This window comes from Triticum aestivum, chromosome 2A, assembly GCF_018294505.1.
Source record: "Triticum aestivum cultivar Chinese Spring chromosome 2A, IWGSC CS RefSeq v2.1, whole genome shotgun sequence".
NCBI classification, from domain to species: Eukaryota; Viridiplantae; Streptophyta; class Magnoliopsida; order Poales; family Poaceae; genus Triticum; species Triticum aestivum.
The window spans coordinates 626,484,039-626,504,744 of NC_057797.1; the positions used below are offsets into that span (position 1 = coordinate 626,484,039).

Below are 20,706 nucleotides of genomic sequence, written 5' to 3' on the forward strand. Positions count from 1 at the left end.
CTACTGTCAATCAAAGCAAGATAAGATGCATAAAAGATAAACATCACATGCAATCAATATAAGTGATATGATATGGCCATCATCATCTTGTGCTTATGATCTCCATCTCCGAAGCACCGTCATGATCACCATCGTCACCGGCGCGACACCTTGATCACCATCGTAGCATCGTTGTCATCTCGCCAATCTTATGCTTCTACGACTATCGTTACCGCTTAGTGATAAAGTAAAGCATTACAGCGCAATTGCATTGCATACAATAAAGCAACAACCATATGGCTCCTGCCAATTGCCGATAACTCGGTTACAAAACATGATCATCTCATACAATAAAATTTAGCATCATGTCTTGACCATATCACATCACAACATGCCCTGCAAAAACAAGTTAGACGTCCTCTACTTTGTTGTTGCAAGTTTTACGTGGCTGCTACGGGCTTAGCAAGAACCGTTCTTACCTACGCATCAAAACCACAACGATAGTTTGTCAAGCTGGTGCTGTTTTATCCTTCGCAAGGACCGGGCGTAGCCACACTTGGTTCAACTAAAGTTGGAAAAACTGACACCCGTCAGCCACCTGTGTGCAAAGCACGTCGGTAGAACCAGTCTCGCGTAGGCGTACGCGTAATGTCGGTCCGGGCCGCTTCATCCAACAATACCGCCGAACCAAAGTATGACATGCTGGTAAGCAGTATGACTTATATCGCCCACAACTCACTTGTGTTCTACTCATGCACAACATCAACGCATAAAACCTAGGCTCGGATGCCACTGTTGGGGAACATAGTAATTTCAAAAATTTCCTACGCACACGCAAGATCATGGTGATGCATAGCAACGAGAGGGGAGAGTGTTGTCCATGTACCCTCGTAGACCGAAAGCGGAAGCATTAGCACAACGCGGTTGATGTAGTCGTACGCCTTCACGATCCGACCGATCAAGTACCGAACGCACGGCACCTCCGAGCTCAGCACACGTTCAGCCCGATGACATCCCTCGAACTCCGATCAAGCCGAGTGTTGAGGGAGAGTTTCGTCAGCACGATGGCGTGGTGACGATGTTGATGTTCTACCTACGCAGGGCTTCGCCTAAGCACCGCTACAGTATTATCGAGGTGGACTATGATGGAGGGGGGCACCGCACACGGCTAAGAGATCAATGGTCAATTATTGTGTCCATGGGGTGCCCCCCTGCCCCCGTATATAAAGGAGCAAGGGGGGAGGCGGCCGGCCTAGGAGGAGGGCGCACCAAGGGGGGAGTCCTACTCCCACCGAGTAGGAGAGAAGGAAAGAGGAGGAGAGGAAGAAGGAAAAGGGGGCTGCACCCCTTGTCCAATTCGGACCAGAGGGGGGCCGCGCGCCTCCTTCCTTTTGGCCTCTCTCCTCTATTCCCGTATGGCCCAATAAGGCCCATATACTCCCCGGCGAATTCCCGTAACTCTCCGGTACTCCGATAAATACCCGAATCACTCGGAACCTTTCCGATGTCCGAATATAGTCATCCAATATATCGATCTTTACGTCTTGACCATTTCGAGACTCTTCGTCATGTCCCCGATCTCATCCGGGACTCCGAACTCCTTAGGTACATCAAAACTTATAAACTCATAATATAACTGTCATTGAAACTTTAAGCGTGCGGACCCTACGGGTTCGAGAACAATGTAGACATGACCGAGACACGTCTCCGGTCAATAACCAATAGCGGAACCTGGATGCTCATATTGGCTCCCACATATTCTACGAAGATCTTTATCGGTCAAACCGCATAACAACATACGTTGTTCCCTTTGTCATCGGTATGTTACTTGCACGAGATTCGATCGTCGGTATCTCAATACCTAGTTCAATCTCATTACCGGCAAGTCTCTTTACTCGTTCCGTAATACATCATCCCGCAACTAACTCATTAGTTGCAATGCTTGCAAGGCTTATAGTGATGTGCATTACTGAGTGGGCCCAGAGATACCTCTCCGACAATCGGAGTGACAAATCCTAATCTCGAAATATGCCAACCCAACAAGTACCTTTGGAGACACCTGTAGAGCACCTTTATAATCACCCAGTTACGTTGTGACGTTTGGTAGCACACAAAGTGTTCCTCCGGTAAACGGAAGTTGCATAATCTCATAGTCACAGGAACATGTATAAGTCATGAAGAAAGCAATAGCAACAAACTAAACAATCAAGTGCTATGCTAACGGAATGGGTCAAGTCAATCACATCATTCTCTAATGATGTGACCCCGTTAATCAAATGACAACTCATGTCTATGGCTAGGAAACTTAACCATCTTTGATTCAATGAGCTAGTCAAGTAGAGGCATACTAGTGACGCTCTGTTTGTCTATGTATTCACACATGTATTATGTTTCCGGTTAATACAATTCTAGCATGAATAATAAACATTTATCATGAAATAAGGAAATAAATAATAACTTTATTATTGCCTCTAGGGCATATTTCCTTCATCTACTTCTGCTATGCATGATACTTATGATGAAACTACTTCTATGCTTGATACTACTGTGCCACTTGGTGATTTTCTCGATGAACAACTTGCTAGGGCTAGAGAAATTGAAAATATTGAATCTGATTATGAAGATGAAAGTGATGATGAAGAATCACTTGTTATTCCCGAGGGTTATTTATTTGATCAAGAAGCTTCTTTAGCTATTTTAGCTTGCAAAGATAGATATGAACTCAAAAGGTTATTAGCTAAATGGAATAAGCAATCTCTACATGCTAGGATGAAACCTGACCCTGCTTTTGCTACTTCACCATCTTTGTTACTGATAAGGGTTATGAATTCTCTGTTGATCCTGATACAATTACTTTGGTTGAATCTGATCCTTTTCATGGCTATGAATCTAAAACTGTTGTGGCACATCTTACTAAATTAAATGATATAACCACCCTGTTCACTAATGATGAGAGATCTCACTACTTTTATATCCTCAAAATATTTCCGTTCTCATTAAAGGGTGATGCTAAGATATGGTTTAATTCTCTTGATCTTGGTTGTGTGCGTAGTCCCCAGGATATGATTTACTACTTCTCTGCTAAATATTTCCCTGCTCATAAGAAACAAGATGCTTTAAAGGAAATATACAACTTTGTGCAAATTAAAGAAGAGAGTCTCCCACAAGCTTGGGGGAGGCTTCTCAAGTTACTTAATGCTTTGCCTGATCATCATCTTAAGAAAATGAAATACTTGATATCTTTTATAATGGACTAACTGATGCTTCCAGAGATTACCTGGATAGTTGTGCTGGTTCTCTTTTCAGGGAAAGAACACCGGATGAATCTGAAATCTTATTGAACAATATGTTGACAAATGAAAATAATTGGGCAGCTCCTGAGCCAGCTCCTGCTCCAATTAATGATCCTATTCCTAAACCAACTCCGAAGAAGAGAGGTGTTCTATTCCTCAGTCCTGAAGATATGCAAGAGGCAAAGAAATCTATGAAAGAAAAATGTATTAAAGCTGAAGATGTTAAGAATTGACCTCCTATTGAAGAAATACATGGTCTTAATTTACCGCCTATTGAAGAAACATATGATCTTAATCCCTTATTTATTGAAGAACCTCCAGACCTCGATAACCCGACACAGGTAGTAAAGGTAAATTCTCTCTATAGATATGATAAAGCTGAAATCCCTACTACTAAAATTGCTAGTCAGTGCTTAGATAAGTTTGATAATTTTATGTTTAAGCAAGAAGACTTCAATGCTTATTTTGGTAGACAACTAAAACAAGATGCTGATATGATTAAATACTTGGGTGATTATATGGCTAATATTAGAGGTGAACTTAAACTTGTTAGCAAACATGCTTCTATGGTTACCACTCAAGTAGAACAAGTACTTAAGGCTCAAAAAGAATTGCTCGATGAAATGAATAGTAAGAAAAATAATTATGCTGTTAAAGTGTCTACTAGAACTCGTAGAATGACTCAGGAACCTTTGTATCCTGAAGGCCACCCTAAGAGAATTGAGCAAGATACTCAGAGAAATAAAATTGATGCACCTAGTTCTTCTAAAAAGAAGAAAAAGAAAAATGATAGAACTGTGCAAACTTCTAGTGAACCTATTGCTGAACCACCTGATAATCCAAATGATATCTCTGTGTCTGATGCTGAAACACAATCTGGCAATGAACATGAACCTAATGAAAATGTTAATGATGATGCTCATAAGGATGCTCAACCTAGTAATGATAATGATGTAGAAAATGAACCTGCTCTTGATCTTGATAACCCACAATCAAAGAATCAACATTATGATAAGAGAGACTTTGTTGATAGGAAACATGGTAAAGAAAGAGAACCTTGGGTTCAGAAACCCATGCCTTTTCCTCCCAAACCATCCAAGAAAAAGGATGATGAGGATTTTGAGCGCTTTGCTGAAATGATTAGACCTATCTTTTTGCGTATGCGATTGACTGATATGCTTAAAATGAATCCTTATGCTAAGTACATGAAAGATATTGTTACAAATAAAAGAAAGATACCAGAAACTGAAATTTCCACCATGCTTGCTAATTATACTTTTAAGGGTGGAATACCAAAGAAACTTGGAGATCCAGGAGTACCTACTATACCATGATCCATTAAAAGAAACTATGTTAAAACTGCTTTATGTGATCTTGGAGCCGGTGTTAGTGTTATGCCTCTCTCTTTATATCGTAGACTTGACTTGAACAAGTTGACACCTACTGAAATATCTTTGCAAATGGCTGATAAATCAACTGCTATACCTGTCGGTATTCGTGAAGATGTGCCTATTGTGGTTGCAAACATTACTATTTTAACGGACTTTGTTATTCTTGATATTCCCGAGGACGATAGTATGTCTATTATTCTTGGAAGACCTTTTCTTAATATTATAGGGGTTGTTATTGATTGCACTAAAGGCAATGTCACTTTTCATGTTAATGGTAATGAGCATACGGTACACTTTCCGAGGAAACAACCTCAAGTTCACAGTATAAATTCTATCGGAAAAATTCCATCGATTATATTTGGAGGTTTTGAATTTCCTCTTCCTATCGTCAAGAAGAAATATGATATACTTATTATTGGGGATGTGCATATCCCCGTTGAGGTAACCTAGTGTTATTCGAAATTTCTCCGGTTTCATGTTAATCGAAATGAGTTTGTTAACAAGACTTGATCAACCTTGTTAGTGGATTCCTTTTGATGAGCATGAGATGGATGAAACTAGAAGCACAACCTTCTATACCCTCTCTATACTTTCTGTTATTTAGTTGAAATAAAGTAAAAATAGTATTTTTCCTGTCTGTTTTCTGACTTATCCATGCAATATAAAAATATCCCAAAAATAAAAGTCCTCAGAATGACATGCCAATTTAATATGATTTTTTCGGGAATATTTGAGGATTTATGGTGCAAAAATTACCGCGGGGGGAGCTGCCACCTGGTCACGAGGGTGGAGGGCGCGCCCTACCCCCCTGGGCGCGCCCCCTGCCTCGTGGGCCCACGGTGTCCCTCCTCCACTTATTCCTGCACCCATCCTCTTCTTCTCCCTCCCACAAACACGAAAAACCAACTCAAGCACAAGTTCCAGCTCTCTTTGCTGCCATTTTCGATCTCCTTGCTCAAAGCACCCCTCACAAAACTGCTTGGGGAGATTGTTCCTCGAGAAAAGCAATATGCTTAGGAAGATGTTCCAAGGTGGTTCTTCTAAGAAGCAAGGACCCAGTCTTGCTATGCGTGATGCTGACGAGGAACCACCAACAGACGCTCTAGTGCGGCCTTGCGAATGGCCGTCGGAAAACTTTATGGATCGTGCAGGAATTAAAGAAGAATTTAATGCATATTTGCGTAATGCTGGTTTTGAGGACTTTGAGGCAGACAAATGCCCCCGGTATCATGATCTCACAAGCTCTTTTGTGAGGAGGTTTGAGTATTCATCTTCGCGTAATTCTCCTTCAGTCATGTTTGATCTTTATGACACATCTTATACCATGAACTTAGAGGATTTCACTTTTGCTTGCAAACTTCCACAATGGGGTAGTGTTAGGGATCCCCCTAAATCTGAATTTAGAAACTTTCTTGCTAGTATAACAGTAGGGGAATCTAGAGATATAACACAAGCTACCATAGGGAGCATTCACTTTCCTGCTATACATTATTTTGCTCTCTTCATAGGTAGGTGCATAAATGCTAAGGATGAAGCATGTCACATGTGTCTCCCTGACCTTAGCATTCTCAGGAGTGCTGTGTCAGAAGACCAATCTTATCATATGGGAGCCATTGTAGCTCGTAGGTTGCATCATAATAGATATAATGGAGATTTCTTTGGACGAATTTATGCAACCCGCTTAGCTAAATTTCTTGAGATAGACGTTCGTGAAGGAGACATGGAGTTGCCTCCTGCTTATTTAGATTTTGATTCTATGGTTTCTCACCAGTTTGTTGAGAGGACTGAGCCACCTCTCCAGTATCGATTAATCTTTAACAAACGGCATGTTGTCCGTATTACTCTCCCTGCTCCTGCTTTCTTTGATTACCAGGCAAACGGAAGACATACTATTACCAGGAAGGAGGCAGATGAGTACGAGAGGAGAGCGGAGGCTGCTCGTCGCCACACTGCAGCTCAGGAGGCGACAGCAGCTGCATCTCAGTACGACCCCAACTTCTACTACGGATATCAGCCAGGCCAGCCGTGGCCATAGACCAACTTAGGCCAAAAGCCTAAGCTTGGGGGAGTACGTATTTCTCACCGACATTACATTCATGTTCACACACTCATTGCTAGATGTGGGTGCTCATACTTTTTCATTGTATCATCCATGCTAGTTTTTTTTCCTTTTTATGCTTTCTTCTTGTGTGTTTAATAAACCTTAAGAAAAACCAAAACAAATTAGTTGTAGCTGTTAATTAATTTATTTTCCATGCTTGTAGTAGTAATTAAAAAGAAAACCCAAAAATACTTCCCGTTCTTCTTTTGCTTGTTGGGAGCTTTCCCGTGTAAATAGTTTTATTTCTTTTCTTTTCTTTGGGGGTCAGTAGGAGAAGACCATGATTAAATTGTTGAAGTGGCTCTTATATGCACTATTGTTTATCTGACAAAAGATCCCATACTGCCTTGTCTTCTCCCGTTTATTGAATGCTCGCAAATTCCAGCTTAGTCCAATGCACGTGCACTCTTATTATTATTCACATCGTTTGGTCGTGCAAGTGAAAGGCAATTATGATGATATATGATGGACTGACTGAGATGAGAAAAGCTGGTATGAACTCGACCTCTTTTGTTTTTCTAAATATGATGAGTTCATCGTTCTTGATTCAACTTCTTATGAATAAACATGTTTGCAATGACAATTAGAGATCATAGTTGCTTGTGCCATGCTTGATTAGCTATGAGTTATAATGGTTTACCTTGCATGCCAACATGCTATTGAGATGGTTATGATTGTTGGGTTTCGTAGTAATTTCAAAAAATTTCCTACGCACACGCAAGATCATGGTGATGCATAGCAACGAGAGGGGAGAGTATGATCTACGTACCCTTGTAGATCAACAACGGAAGCGTTTGGTTGATGTAGTCGTACGTCTCCACGGCCCGACCGATCAAGCACCGAAACTACGGCACCTCCGAGTTCTAGCACACGTTCAGCTCGATGACGATCCCCGGACTCCGATCCAGCAAAGTGTCGGGAAAGAGTTCCGTCAGCACGACAGCGTGGTGACGATCTTGATGTACTACCGTCGCAGGGCTTCGCCTAAGCACCGCTACAATATTATCGAGGACTATGGTGGAAGGGGGCACCGCACACGGCTAAGAATATGATCACGTGGATCAACTTGTGTCTCTAGGGGGTGCCCCTGCCTCCGTATATAAAGGTTCAAGGGAGGGGGGCCGGCCGGCCAGGAGGAGTCCTACTCCCTCTGGGAGTATGACTCCCCCCTTTCCTAGTTGGAATAGGATTCATGGTGGGGGGGAAAGAGGAGAGAGAGGAGGAAGGGGGGCCGGCCCCCTCTCCTTGTCCAATTCGGACCAAGGGAGGGAGGGGCGCGCGGCCCATCTCTGGTCACCTCTCCTCTCTTCCACTAAGGCCCACTAAGGCCCATATACCTCCCGGGGGGTTCCGGTAACCTCCCGGTACTCCGGTAAAATCCCGATTTCACCCGGAACACTTCCGATATCCAAACATAGGCATCCAATATATCAATCTTTATGTCTCGACCATTTCGAGACTCCTCGTCATGTTCGTGATCACATCCGGGACTCCGAACAACCTTCGGTACATCAAAATGCATAAACTCATAATATAACTGTCATCGTAACCTTAAGCGTGCGGACCCTACGGGTTCGAGAACAATGTAGACATGACCGAGACACGTCTCCGGTCAATAACCAATAGCGGAACCTGGATGCTCATATTGGCTCCTACATATTCTATGAAGATCTTTTATCGGTCAGACCGCATAACAACATACGTTGTTCCCTTTGTCATCGGTATGTTACTTGCCCGAGATTCGATCGTCGGTATCCCATACCTAGTTCAATCTCGTTACCGGCAAGTCTCTTTACTCGTTCTGTAATACATCATCCCGTAACTAACTCATTAGTTGTAGTGCTTGCAAGGCTTAAGTGATGTGCATTACCGAGAGGGCCCAGAGATACCTCTCCGACAATCGGAGTGACAAATCCTAATCTCGAAATACGCCAACCCAACATGTACCTTTGGAGACACCTATAGAGCTCCTTTATAATCACCCAGTTACGTTGTGACGTTTGGTAGCACACAAAGTGTTCCTCCGGCAAACGGGAGTTGCATAATCTCATAGTCATAGGAACATGTATAAGTCATGAAGAAAGCAATAGCAAGATACTAAACGATCGGGTGCTAAGCTAATGGAATGGGTCATGTCAATCAGATCATTCAACTAATGATGTGATCCTGTTAATCAAATGACAACTCTTTGTCCATGGTTAGGAAACATAACCATCTTTGATTAACAAGCTAGTCTAGTAGAGGCATACTAGTGACACTCTGTTTGTCTATGTATTCACACATGTATTATGTTTCCGGTTAATACAATTCTAGCATGAATAATAAACTTTTATCATGATATAAGGAAATAAATAATAACTTTATTATTGCCTCTAGGGCATATTTCCTTCAATGATGTGGTATGATGGGGTGGTATTCTCTTTTGAATGATTTAAGTGACTTGACTTGGCACATGTTCACGCATGTAGTTGAAACAAATCAACATAGCCTTCACAATATTTATGTTCATGGTGGATTATATCCTACTCATGCTTGCATCCAATGTTTATTAATTTTAATGCATGTACATGGCTGTTATCGCTCTCTAGTTGGTCGCTTTTCAGTCTTTTGCTAGCCTTCACCTGTACTAAGCGGGAATACTGCTTGTGCATCCAATCCCTTAAACCCCAAAGTTATTCCAGATGAGTCCACTATACCTTCCTATACACGGTATCTTCCTGCCGTTCCAAGTAAATTTGTATGTGCCAAACTCTAAACCTTCAAATAACCATCCTGTTTTGTATACTCGAATAGCTCATGTATCAACTAGGGATGTCTGTATCTTCCATGCTGGGCGGGTTATTCTCAAGAGGAGTGGACTCCGCTCCTCACTCACGAGAAAATGGCTAGTCACCGGGATGCCCAGTCCCATGCTTTATGCAAACTAAATCAAAATAATTGCAAAACAAAACTCCCCCTGGGACTGTTGATAGTTGGAGGCACTCGTTGTTTCGAGCAAGCCATGGATTGATGTTTGTTGGTGGAGGGGGAGTATAAACTTTACCATTCTGTTTGGGAACCGCCTATAATGTGTGCAGCATGGAAGATATCGTCATCTCTTGGTTGTTATGTTGACAATGAAAGTATACCGCTCAAAATATTAATTATCTCTATTTCAAAACCGAGCTCTGCCACCTCTACAAATCCCTGCTTCCCTCTGCGAATGGCCTATCTATTTACTTTTATATTGAGTCATCATCCTCTTATTAAAAGCACTAGATGGAGAGCGCATCTGTCATTTGCATTCATCACTATTAATTTATATTGGGTGTGACTATGATTGGATCTCTTTTACCATGAATTACAATGTCATGATGTTGTTTTATGTGCAGAAAACAAAAGTTCTCAGAATGACCTGAAACTCCACGGAATATCTTAAAATAAATAATAAAAAATCCCCGCCAAAGATGAAGACCAGGGGGCCACACCCTGTCCACGAGGGTGGGAGGCGCGCCCCCTACCTCGTGGGCCCCCTGGAGACCTCCCGACTCCAACTCCAACTCTATATATTTGCTTTCGAGGAGAAAAAAATAGAAGAGAAGAAATCATCGCGTTTTACGATACGGAGCCGCCGCCAAGCCCTAAAACCTCTCGGGAGGGCTGATCTGGAGTCCATTCGGGGCTCCGGAGTGGGGGATTCATCGCCATCGTCATCATCAACCATCCTCCATCACCAATTTCATGATGCTCACCGCCGTGCGTGAGTAATTCCATCTAAGCTTGCTGGACGGTGATGGGTTGGATGAGATTTATCATGTAATCGAGTTAGTTTTGTTAGGGTTTGATCCCTAGTATCCACTATGTTCTGAGATTGATGTTGCTATGACTTTGCTATGCTTAATGCTTGTCACTAGGGCCCGAGTGCCATGATTTCAGATCTAAACCTATTATGTTTTCATCAATATATGAGTGTTCTTGATCCTATCTTGCAAGTCTATAGTCACCTATTATGTGTTATGATCCGTTAACCCCGAAGTGACAATAATCGGGATACTTACCGGTGATGACCGTAGTTTGAGGAGTTCATGTATTCACTATGTGCTAATGCTTTGTTCCGGTTCTCTATTAAAATGAGGCCTTAATATCCCTTAGTTTCCGTAAGGACCCCGCTGCCACGGGAGGGTAGGACAAAAGATGTCATGCAAGTTCTTTTCCATAAGCACGTATGACTATATTCAGAATACATGCCTACATTACATTGATGAATTGGAGCTAGTTCTGTGTCACCCTATGTTATGATTGTTACATGATGAACCGCATCCGGCATAATTATCCATTACTGATCCGATGCCTACGAGCTTTCCATATACTGGTTTACGCTTATTTACTTTCCCATTGCTATTGTTACAATCATTACAAATTACCAAAAACATTATTTTTCTTTCATTACTCTTTTGTTACTGTTACCACCACTATCATATTACTTTGGTACTAAACACTTTGCTGCAGATACTAAGTTTCCAGGTGTGGTTGAATTGACAACTCAGTTACTAATACTTGAGAATATTCTTTGGCTCCCCTTGTGTTGAATCAATAAATTTGGTTTGAATAATTTACCCTCGAAAGTTGTTGCGATCCTCTATACTTGTGGGTTATCACTGAGCAGTCGGGTCGAATCTCCCGGCAACTACTTTGTCTTCTCTTTCTTCGCGGGAGTGCGTCAGCGCACTCGCTGGGTGTGCCGTCGGAGCAGGAGGCAGACCAGCCGGCTTGACACTACCGACAGCGCGGGTCACGACTGACCGTCCAAGTGGCAAAGCATGTGGACGGGTCATCCTAACGGGTTTGTCTTTTCTTCTCTTTGTCCCAGCGACTTCTTTTCTCTCTTTTTTTACACCCGGCATCTCTCTTTCTTTTTTCTTTTTGGCTAGCAGGCAGCCGCTGTGCGCTACTGCCAGCGGGCAGAGGAGCAGCGCCGGGGTGGCTGGAGCTGGAGCCGGCCAGAGGGCGCGGGGCCGCGCGGACGTCGGGGGCAAAGCAGCGTGGGGGTGCGGCGGCCTGCAGCACCGCGGGCGCGGCGCCCAGTCGCTGCTGGTGCTCAGTCGAGGAGCTGACGGAGCGGAGGCGCGAGCGGACGGAGCGGCCGATGCAGACCTTCTGGTTGAGGCGGGAGAACAACAGAGCTGGAGCAGCGGACCAGCGGGCAGGGGCTGCAGCAACGCGCGGCCGAGCCGCGTTCCAGGGAGGAAATGCGGGGAGCAGTGCGGGCGCTAGATGCGGCCAGGACGCAATGCACACGCACACGGGGGCTGAGCGGCGGGGCGCACGCGGGCGTGCAGAGCAGTGTGCGAGCAGGGCCTGCAAGCATGGGTGCGCGAATGCGTTGTCTGTGTTGTGTCTGGCCACTGTACGAGCATTGCATGGTCAGTGACCAACACTGTTTGAGTAGTGTATGGATGGTGTATGACCACGGTTTGACTTGCATCTACCTAGCTTGCAAGCAGATGCAAGTGAGCAGGATGAGCCTGAGCAGGCTCAGCGGTGTCGAGGCCGACGAGGCGGACACGCCGTCCCGTGCGGCCGCCCCGGGGCGTGTCGAGACCGACGAGGCGGACGCGCCGTCCCGTGCGGCCGCCCCAGGGCGTGTCAATGCCGAGCCCCCGAGTGCTAACGGAGGGACAACGGCGACGCCGCGGTGTTGATGGCGAGAACGGCGAGGCCGATGACGAGGACACGCCATCCCGTGCGGCCGCTCGGGAGCGTGTCGATGTCGGGCCCCCGAGCGCTACCGGAGAGACGGCGCGACGCCGCGGTGACGATGATGAAAGGGTCCCGCCCGGACTGTGAAACCAGCAGCAGCGCGGTAGCATAGTGCCGCTCCACGGTTGGCGCCAAATGTCGTGGTATTCTCACGGGGGGTGCAAGACGACATATGTCACAAGGTGGCTTCGTGTGAGGGCAAGACTGCTGCTGATAGGCCCGGGAGCGGGTATGCGAATAGCATGCGGTAGTTTGCCCAGGTTCGGGACTCTCCGGAGAGATAATACCCTTACTCCTGCATGTCTGAGTATATCTGGTATATTTGGTACAGAGTGCTCCTGGAGTTGTATCTAAGCTCAGTGCCATAGGCATCTGGCTTTGCATATGTATGTGGCATGGTGGCCGTTGCCTCCGGCCATATGGGTGTGCTTGGGCATACTTGCCCATGGGAGTGGATGGATGGATGGCTAGCTAGCTCTCTTGCTAGCTAACTTGCTTGTGGGTGTGTGCGTGAGAGTCCATCTTGGATGGATGGATGTGTGCCCATATATATAGGCATGGCTAGCTTAGAGAGTAAGCTATGTGGTGGCATGGGCAAGTCATGGTGGAGTGTCATGCTTGTCCCCTGGGTCACTTCATAAATAGTGTCAGGGGACAAGTGACACTGTACATGATGGCTGGGGTGATACATGAACAGTGCCGGGTACGGCGTCATGTCGGTGTTGCGTCAGGCTGCAGTTGATTTCGGGCAGCCGGCCTGGTGGAGGAGTCGGCAGCCAGCAGTCGGCCTGGTGGAGCAGTCGGCAGCCAGCAGCCGGCCGCCGGCTAGATAGTTAAACTGAGGGGCTTTGCTAGCCCCGATGTCTTGAATTCTTGTCTCGCCGTCTTCGGGATATCCATGTCCAATTACTCCGACAATGTGTTCACAGGCGAATTCCCTGAATGAACCCGCAAGTATCATTTCAAAAGTTTTAATATTTGTTCATTGTATGAACAGTGTCGTTTGTGTATAGTACAGAGTAGTAGGTCTCTTTTACCTTGTATATAATGTCAAATTGTAGAAGCGCAGTGAATGAAAATGTATCCTGCAATAGTATTTGAACTTTTCAATTACATGTATATATATTTCCTTTTGACTTATTTTGCTAATGCAACTCACATTTAGGATCAATTCTTCTTGTGACATTGAGAGAAATTGCTCCTCTTTGAATGTTATCTGCTTGCTTTCCATCTGCAGTAACACCAAAATTAAACTGTCAGAACTCAACAGTAATATATGTAACCCTTTAAGAAAAATTAAACCGTCAGTAATTGCTCCTCTGTGAATGAAAATTTAAACTGATACTTGCAATGTATACTGAAACCATGCTGCTGTCTGTCTTGTCTTTTTACTGCTTTTTGATAGCTGTAAGGGGCTTGTTTGAACTGATACTTGCAATGTATACTGAAACCATGCTGCTGTTTGTCTTGTCTTTTTACTGCTTTTGATAGTTGTAAGGGGTCTGTTTTCTTGCTCTTGTCCTCCATTTTCTGTTCTGTAACTATGATGATTTTCTCTGTTTTGATGATTTTACTACTAGTTTCTCCTTTACACTGTTACTAATCATCTCCTTGTCATGTTTTGTGCAGTCAACTTCATGTAATAATCAAAATTGGGAGCAAAATCAGGAGCATAACTGGGAGTAAAATGGAGTTTTTAGAAGATTTGCTGACCTGTGGATCCTTTCTTGGACGTTCTTCCTGTAGAGTCCAGTGTGGATCCTTTCTTGGACGTTCTTCCTGTAGAGTCCAGCAATTAGTGGCAGATCTCCCCTCTGTGTTCTCTCCAGGTACACCCCTATCTGCCATGTGTCTTTGTGCTGTTGCTGAGCCTTGATGCTCCTCTTCCATGGCTGTTCCTGTTCTATCTTCTTCTCAATCCCCCCTCCCATGGTGTCTCCTATGTTTGGTTCTGAGCGTTGAGAGGGTGATTGTGTGTTAGGTGAGATCAGTTTAGACGGGGGAGGAAGAAGTGTGAGATCTATTTTTTTTTCTTGGGAGGCAAGTTCAAGCCTGGGGTTTAACTGTTTTTCTTCCTTTCTTCTCTTTTGTCAGGTGTGGTCCAGGGAAGCTGCTGGAAGAGATCGGTTGGAGGTTTAGTAGACAACCGGGTCTTTCTAGCCCGACCCATTTTCGTGGAAATGAGTAGATTCTTATCGGTAGCTTTCTACAATTACAGCTGTCATCAGGACAGTGGTCAGAAAATTTGAATGATACCCAATTGAAAATCAATCAAATGCAAAATAGACAGTCCCTTTTTTAATCCAACAACATATCTGGTTGGATCGTTAGGATGACAGTTGTGTCCTCAACCCATCAGAGTTTAAGTCCTTACATTGAATGTTCGGCTGCTCACATTTTTCTGAATTTATTTCAGGCCTTTTGACAATGTGCGTTCAATGGGAGAAGACATCCCCGTCGACTACAAAGACGTTTGTAACGACTTAATCAATCTCAAGATGATGTGCTGACTCAGTCTTTCAAAGATGCTTATAGGGACAAGGTGTGTGTGCATGTGTTCATAGGGGTGAGCGTATGTGTGTATGTGTTTGTAATGTGTTAAAAAAACATCCACCTGAATATACCATTGGTTTGCCTTCGTGTTGTTGATCTTGATAACAAATATTGAGTTTTGTGATAGGCCATGACCTGCGCAATTTAGCTCCTTTTGATTATTCTTTAAATTTCTATTTTTTTATGATCTTTGTGTGTCTAAAATTGTTTTTCCTTCCGTCGATTGCAAAACACTGAGGCCGAAGACGAAGGTGCCACGGCGAGCGTAGTGATACACGAGACATCATGAGGCCTCAGACATAAAGATTTCGAGCTGGCGATACCGTTGTGTGGAAGGACGGGAGTTTCCGCAGGAAGTTGGAGAAGATCTAATGCCAGGGATGTTTAGAGGGATGGTTGGCGACCACAACAATACGGCGGCGAGACGCGCTGGAGCACGGCCGGTTGCGGGGGCGGTAGCAGGCAAGCCAGCAGTCCGTGGGTGGGGGGGTCTAGGGGAGGAAGAAAATTGACTGACGCTGACTTTATTTTTCCAAACGATTAAGGAACCGACGGTCCCATAAGTTTGTGTTTGGGTTTCATCAGATCCCCTTGTGTGTTGGAGAGCTGAACATGACTTGCCTTAGGGTCTCTTTGATTCAAAAAGGACATTTAAAGAAATGAAGGATTACAATTCTTAGGAATTTTTCATATATGTAGTTTGAGTTCTAAAGAAATTATTCCTAAGTAGGATGTAATCATACAAACCAAAACCCTGTAGGATCATGAATAAATATGAAATTCTAATCCCACTATTTTTCTGTTCCAACATTGTGGAATTTCTTTTGCATAGATGTGTTGGTGGTTTTATTTATAAAGCGGGACGAACGTCTATTATGAGAGTATTTTAATATTGTAAAAATCCTCTGACCTCCAATGATTTTGCTAGGGGACATCTGTATGCTCTCGGTGCATTTTCCAATATATGGTGGGTGAATAAGAGCAACTGGACATGTGTGCTCCAGCAGATTCATGGCTCGTAGTCGTGATCATCCTTGTTCATGAGCATTTATCCTCTGTTCTTCCTGACAAATGTATCTTATACTCTCTTCGTCTAAAAATACTTGTCATCAAAATAAATAAAATGAGATGTATCTAGATGTATTTTAGTTCTAGACACATCCTTTTTTGTTCATTTTGATGACAAGTATTTTCAGACGGAGGGAGTACTGAGTACTACATGCACATCTGCTTGCATAGGAAGAGTATAATCAGGTAAACAAGGCCCACCCGAACCGAAACATACTGGTTCAAATTCTCAGTTCTCTTAAGAGATGGATAGGCAAACTACGAATGCAATGACGCGCAATCAGCTGCCTCCGGAGTCTGGACCAAAGACTCAATGTGGGAAGCACGAGACAGCACAGCAATGAGAAATGGCAGTTGCACATACCCTGAAACTGAATGTACATACGGCTATGGAGTATACAGATCAATTATGAAGCCTGCACTGCAGAAATTTCCTACTGCGAAATAGGAAATGCGCCAGTAAGACTACTTGTCAGTGGCATTTTAAACCGGGCCACAACAGCAGAAGATCGAAACTCCATATGTACAATTAGTTTGAGTACGACCCGTCACAGCTGCATGCATTATATGCTTTTCCTGATCTATTGAGTTCTCTGGCTTCTGGAGGTGGCTCTCAGCGTCCGGCATCAACGAGCTGTTAGAGGATCGTCCTCCTCACCACCACAAGCTGATTCATCATACAGATTGGTTAGAGTGAAGTTACACAAATCTCTAGACAATATAAAGATCATGAATCAGAGAGCAGACGTAGCAGCCTTTTTTTAGGTGAAAAAGAGCATGGTGGTGACATGGAACAGAACAGAGGTTGTAAATTTGTGATCTCCTAAAGTGCTGAAGATATGTGGAAAGGGGCAAGGAATATCAGCTGCAGCTCCAACTTATTTGTGATAAAAACAAATTGCATAATTTGAAGACAGGACGGCAATTAGCTACAGCTCGTATTTTGTGCAAAAGAAGATAAGTAGATAACATAAAAAAGTTGAAAAGAAGATAATATATTTTTTCAAATATTCTGAACAGACAGAGACAAACCAAAGGTTCGGTGACCAGATTACACTATTCATGTACATTTATGGACCTTAGTCCACAACGAGTATTTGGGATAGGATAATGATCAGAGGACAGGGGATTGGGCACTCGCCCTCTTCAATTCGTCGGCAGGGCTCATCCCTAAAGCGGAAGAGAAATTCTGAGGCTTATTCGAATTTTTTTTCAATGATTGCATGCAAAAAAGGTTAAAATGCTAGCTTGTTTATACAGCACAGCCTAAACTACCTGAACAGCCAAACTGAGTAACCAACCGACTCAAATTATGTCTTACCTAAAACAATTCAAACTATCTTCTCTGTCTCTAACCTGTCTGTCTATCTAGATACATAGACCTGCTATTATCCCATCATACAAGGATACAACTCTTCAGTTCCTAAACATCTCATCTCCTAATGACTATCCTCCACCTGTCCTAATCTCCTTGATATTCACGAATAACTTAGGTGTTCCTCCTGCTTGTTTTTGTACGGCCGACCGACCAGCCATAATTTTTGTACAGATAAAGGGGTGTGTTTGACCTAAAGCTCGTAGCAGTATACCAAGATAGCCCTTGCAATTTACATATCCAGGGTGTGGCAATTCTTTCCACAGCTCTTGCGTAGAAGTTTATTACTCCACAAAACAGCTTCACATTGGACAGCATACTAATTTTGAAACGAGAATAGGTAGGACGAACTGCCTATCTTGGACCTTTTTTTTGCATGGAGCCTATCTTGGACTTATAGAAGAGTGTGGACTTGACCACCAAGATCCTGTACGATGCCACTAAGCCACGTAAGTGTCACCTGGACAACATATGAACACGAAAATTTTGGACCTTAGCTGCTTGTGACAATCAACTCATCATGGAACCAGATGCTGAGTGTTCAATTGATGTTATGCACATAGTTTTTAGGATTAGTGTCCATTATGCATATGCATATTTCAAAGCTATTTGCAGGGTCTATGTCACTACTCATGCCTGGTTAGGATCTGAAATCGAGTTGTTGAAACTCTTCATTGTAAGCATTTCAGGATGAACGAGGCAAGCCTATGACCTGTAGCAACTTATGATTTTCCTACCGAGCAACCAAGAGTATCCTCTGTCCTCCAGAAATTACCCTTCAATCCAGTCTATGTACAATTTCAACAGGCATGGGAGAAAACTATATACGTTTCCAATGCCACTGGCCAGAATCAGGAGGTGCTAAGGGTGCTTGGTTAGGGGGGTATCCCTGGATGGGTCGTGGATATCCATCTCGCATCAAAAGTATTCAGATTCTTCATGAGATGTATCCAGGTTTCAGAGGAACATGTGGGACATGAGATGTATAGTCATCAACATTTTAGTCTAGGATGTAATCTGGCTACGAGGATTTCAACAAAAAATGGATAACCACATGATGATTTGAAAATGATGATTTTATCCTCAACATATTAATTCATTATGTTAAACTAGAAATTTGACAAGTTCACTAATTGTATCCTGAAAATGGCCCACATTAACATATTAAGGGAGGACCCCCTGCAAAAAAATTCCGAAGGGAAAAGGGAGGACCATCAAAGCTGGTGAGTGAATAATGCAATGACCAAATCATGCATCCAATCCAAAAACGTCGTATGCCCTAATTCCAAAAAAGTAAGAGCACAAACTCAGGTGGTTCTAATAGCCTACTTTCACAGTTTCAGTATCAATGTAAATGTAGCTAGGAAAGCTAACTACAATCAGGGCCAAAATAATATGCTGCTCTTCAGTATAGGTTGTGTCCACAAGGATACAAGGAGTAACACTACCATATCCCATCACCACTCTTCTTAGTAGTTAAAAAACAGCCCATAAGTTGCAACAGTTTTAATTATTTGATCAACAAAATAATGACCATGATGGGAGCTAAAGATTACATCTAGTGTTCCCTGTGTCTACCGGATTATGTTATTCGATTGGTAGGAAACCTATCCAAAAAGTTGAGTGCACATTCAGGATATGCTTTCTTATATCTGATTAATATAAGCATAAGCATAATCTGACGCCCTAATAAGTTAACAAGGCAGATCCAAGTCTAATCGATCAAAAGTGGATCCCAACACCAAATCATGGTATTAAGGCATCAAGTTGCACATTCCAGTACCATCTGAATCCTAAGCGATTTCATCATCAGTCACATGTGAGTATTCTTTCATTTCTTTTTCTGTTTTCTTAAAAAAAATTGCGGGGTCAGTTTTCTTAATTTGTATGCGAGGGCAACAGCATGCATAATTTGGCAATGAGATGCGAAACAGTAAAAGAAATTGTTAGAAATGGCATCATCAGGACGTACCGCCGCAGCAGAAGCAGCAACAGCAGCACGAAAGGAGCATGGCGGCGTCGCAGGCGAGCTCGAACGCGGTGGCCACCATCGACGACGAGCGGCCCTCGAGCAGAGGCGCCTCGTCCCCGTCCTGGCCCTGCCGCCCTTGCCCCTGCCCCTGCGCGCGCTTCTTGTGGGCGAGGTTGAACTCAAGCTTCTCCAGGTAGGCGTGCTTGAACGAGTCCCGGATCCGGAGCGACGGCCACAGGTGCATCTTCGCCGGGCGAGGAGGGGGCGGCGGCGGGGGCTGGCCGGGCCGGGGATTGTCTTGATCTTAGGGATCACGGGGGTCGGCGCGGACGATTGGGACGGTGTGGGTTGCGGATTTGGGATCGGATGATGGGCGAGCATGCGCGGCGGGGTGGGGTGGAATCTGCGAGAGCGAGACCTCCTCTTCGCGCTCACGCGCTGCTCGCCTGTGCCTGGCCCAACAAAGGCCGATGGTCCCTCGCGTCGCTCGCTCGGGTCGATGGTTGATCGGCCAGCGTTAACCGGTCACCTGAGCAGTCAACCGTTTTGACTTTTCTAAAAATAAATCTGAATTTTTCGGAAAATAAATAAATAAATAACTTCATAGGTTCGCAATAAAAAGTTCACAAGTATGGGGAAAAATCAAAAATCTGAAAATGTTCATAGATTTTTTTAAAAAATTGCAACTTTGAAAAACGTTCCTTGATTTTGGAAAAAGTTCATCAATCTTTTTTGCAAAGTTCACTAATTTGAAAAAAGTTAATTGATTTTGAACCAAAAAAACATCAATTTTGAAAAAAAATCGTGAATTTTTAAAAAGTTTGTAAAAATTGAAAAGAGTTTGCAAATTCGAAACAAAAAAGGTTCGTGGATTTGAAAAAATCCCACAGGTTTTCTAAAGAGGCTCACGAATTTGAAAAAACAAATCACACATTTGAAAAAGAGAAAAGAAAAAGGAAAGAACATGGGAAAATAAAACAGAAGAAAAACGGTTTAGAAATCAAATAACAAAAAAAGAAAAAAACTGCTTCTGGGAGCTTCCCAAAACCGAGGACGGGAGATTCGTTTGGTGCGTTAAGATGGGCTGACCCATTTAGATCAAGAGAAGGGGGGGGGGGGGGGCATTGCATACCAAATAACCAATAATGGGCACATAAGGCGTCGAATAGGATTTGACACAGTCTGCACTAATCACTAGAAAATGTGCTCCGGCAGAGCGGAACACAAACCTGACC

The 20,706-nt window shown here is 43.7% G+C and overlaps 2 protein-coding genes across 2 annotated transcripts; both read right to left on the minus strand.

The window, feature by feature from the left end:
• Positions 1 to 12,650: 12,650 nt before the first annotated feature.
• On the minus strand, positions 12,651 to 14,476 carry LOC123185746 (uncharacterized). Its single transcript, XM_044597575.1, has 3 exons — positions 14,217 to 14,476; positions 13,663 to 13,734; positions 12,651 to 13,588 (listed from the first exon to the last, which is right to left on the minus strand). The coding sequence occupies exons 1-3, from the start codon at positions 14,391 to 14,393 to the stop codon at positions 13,475 to 13,477; spliced, it is 363 nt and encodes a 120-aa protein (XP_044453510.1). The 5' UTR covers positions 14,394 to 14,476; the 3' UTR covers positions 12,651 to 13,474.
• A 1,989-nt stretch (positions 14,477 to 16,465) lies between these two features.
• LOC123189868 (uncharacterized) lies at positions 16,466 to 19,947 on the minus strand. Its single transcript, XM_044602384.1, has 2 exons — positions 19,472 to 19,947; positions 16,466 to 16,791 (listed from the first exon to the last, which is right to left on the minus strand). Exons 1-2 carry the CDS (start codon positions 19,713 to 19,715, stop codon positions 16,751 to 16,753), a joined length of 285 nt encoding a protein of 94 aa, XP_044458319.1. The 5' UTR covers positions 19,716 to 19,947; the 3' UTR covers positions 16,466 to 16,750.
• Between the last annotated feature and the right edge of the window lie 759 nt (positions 19,948 to 20,706).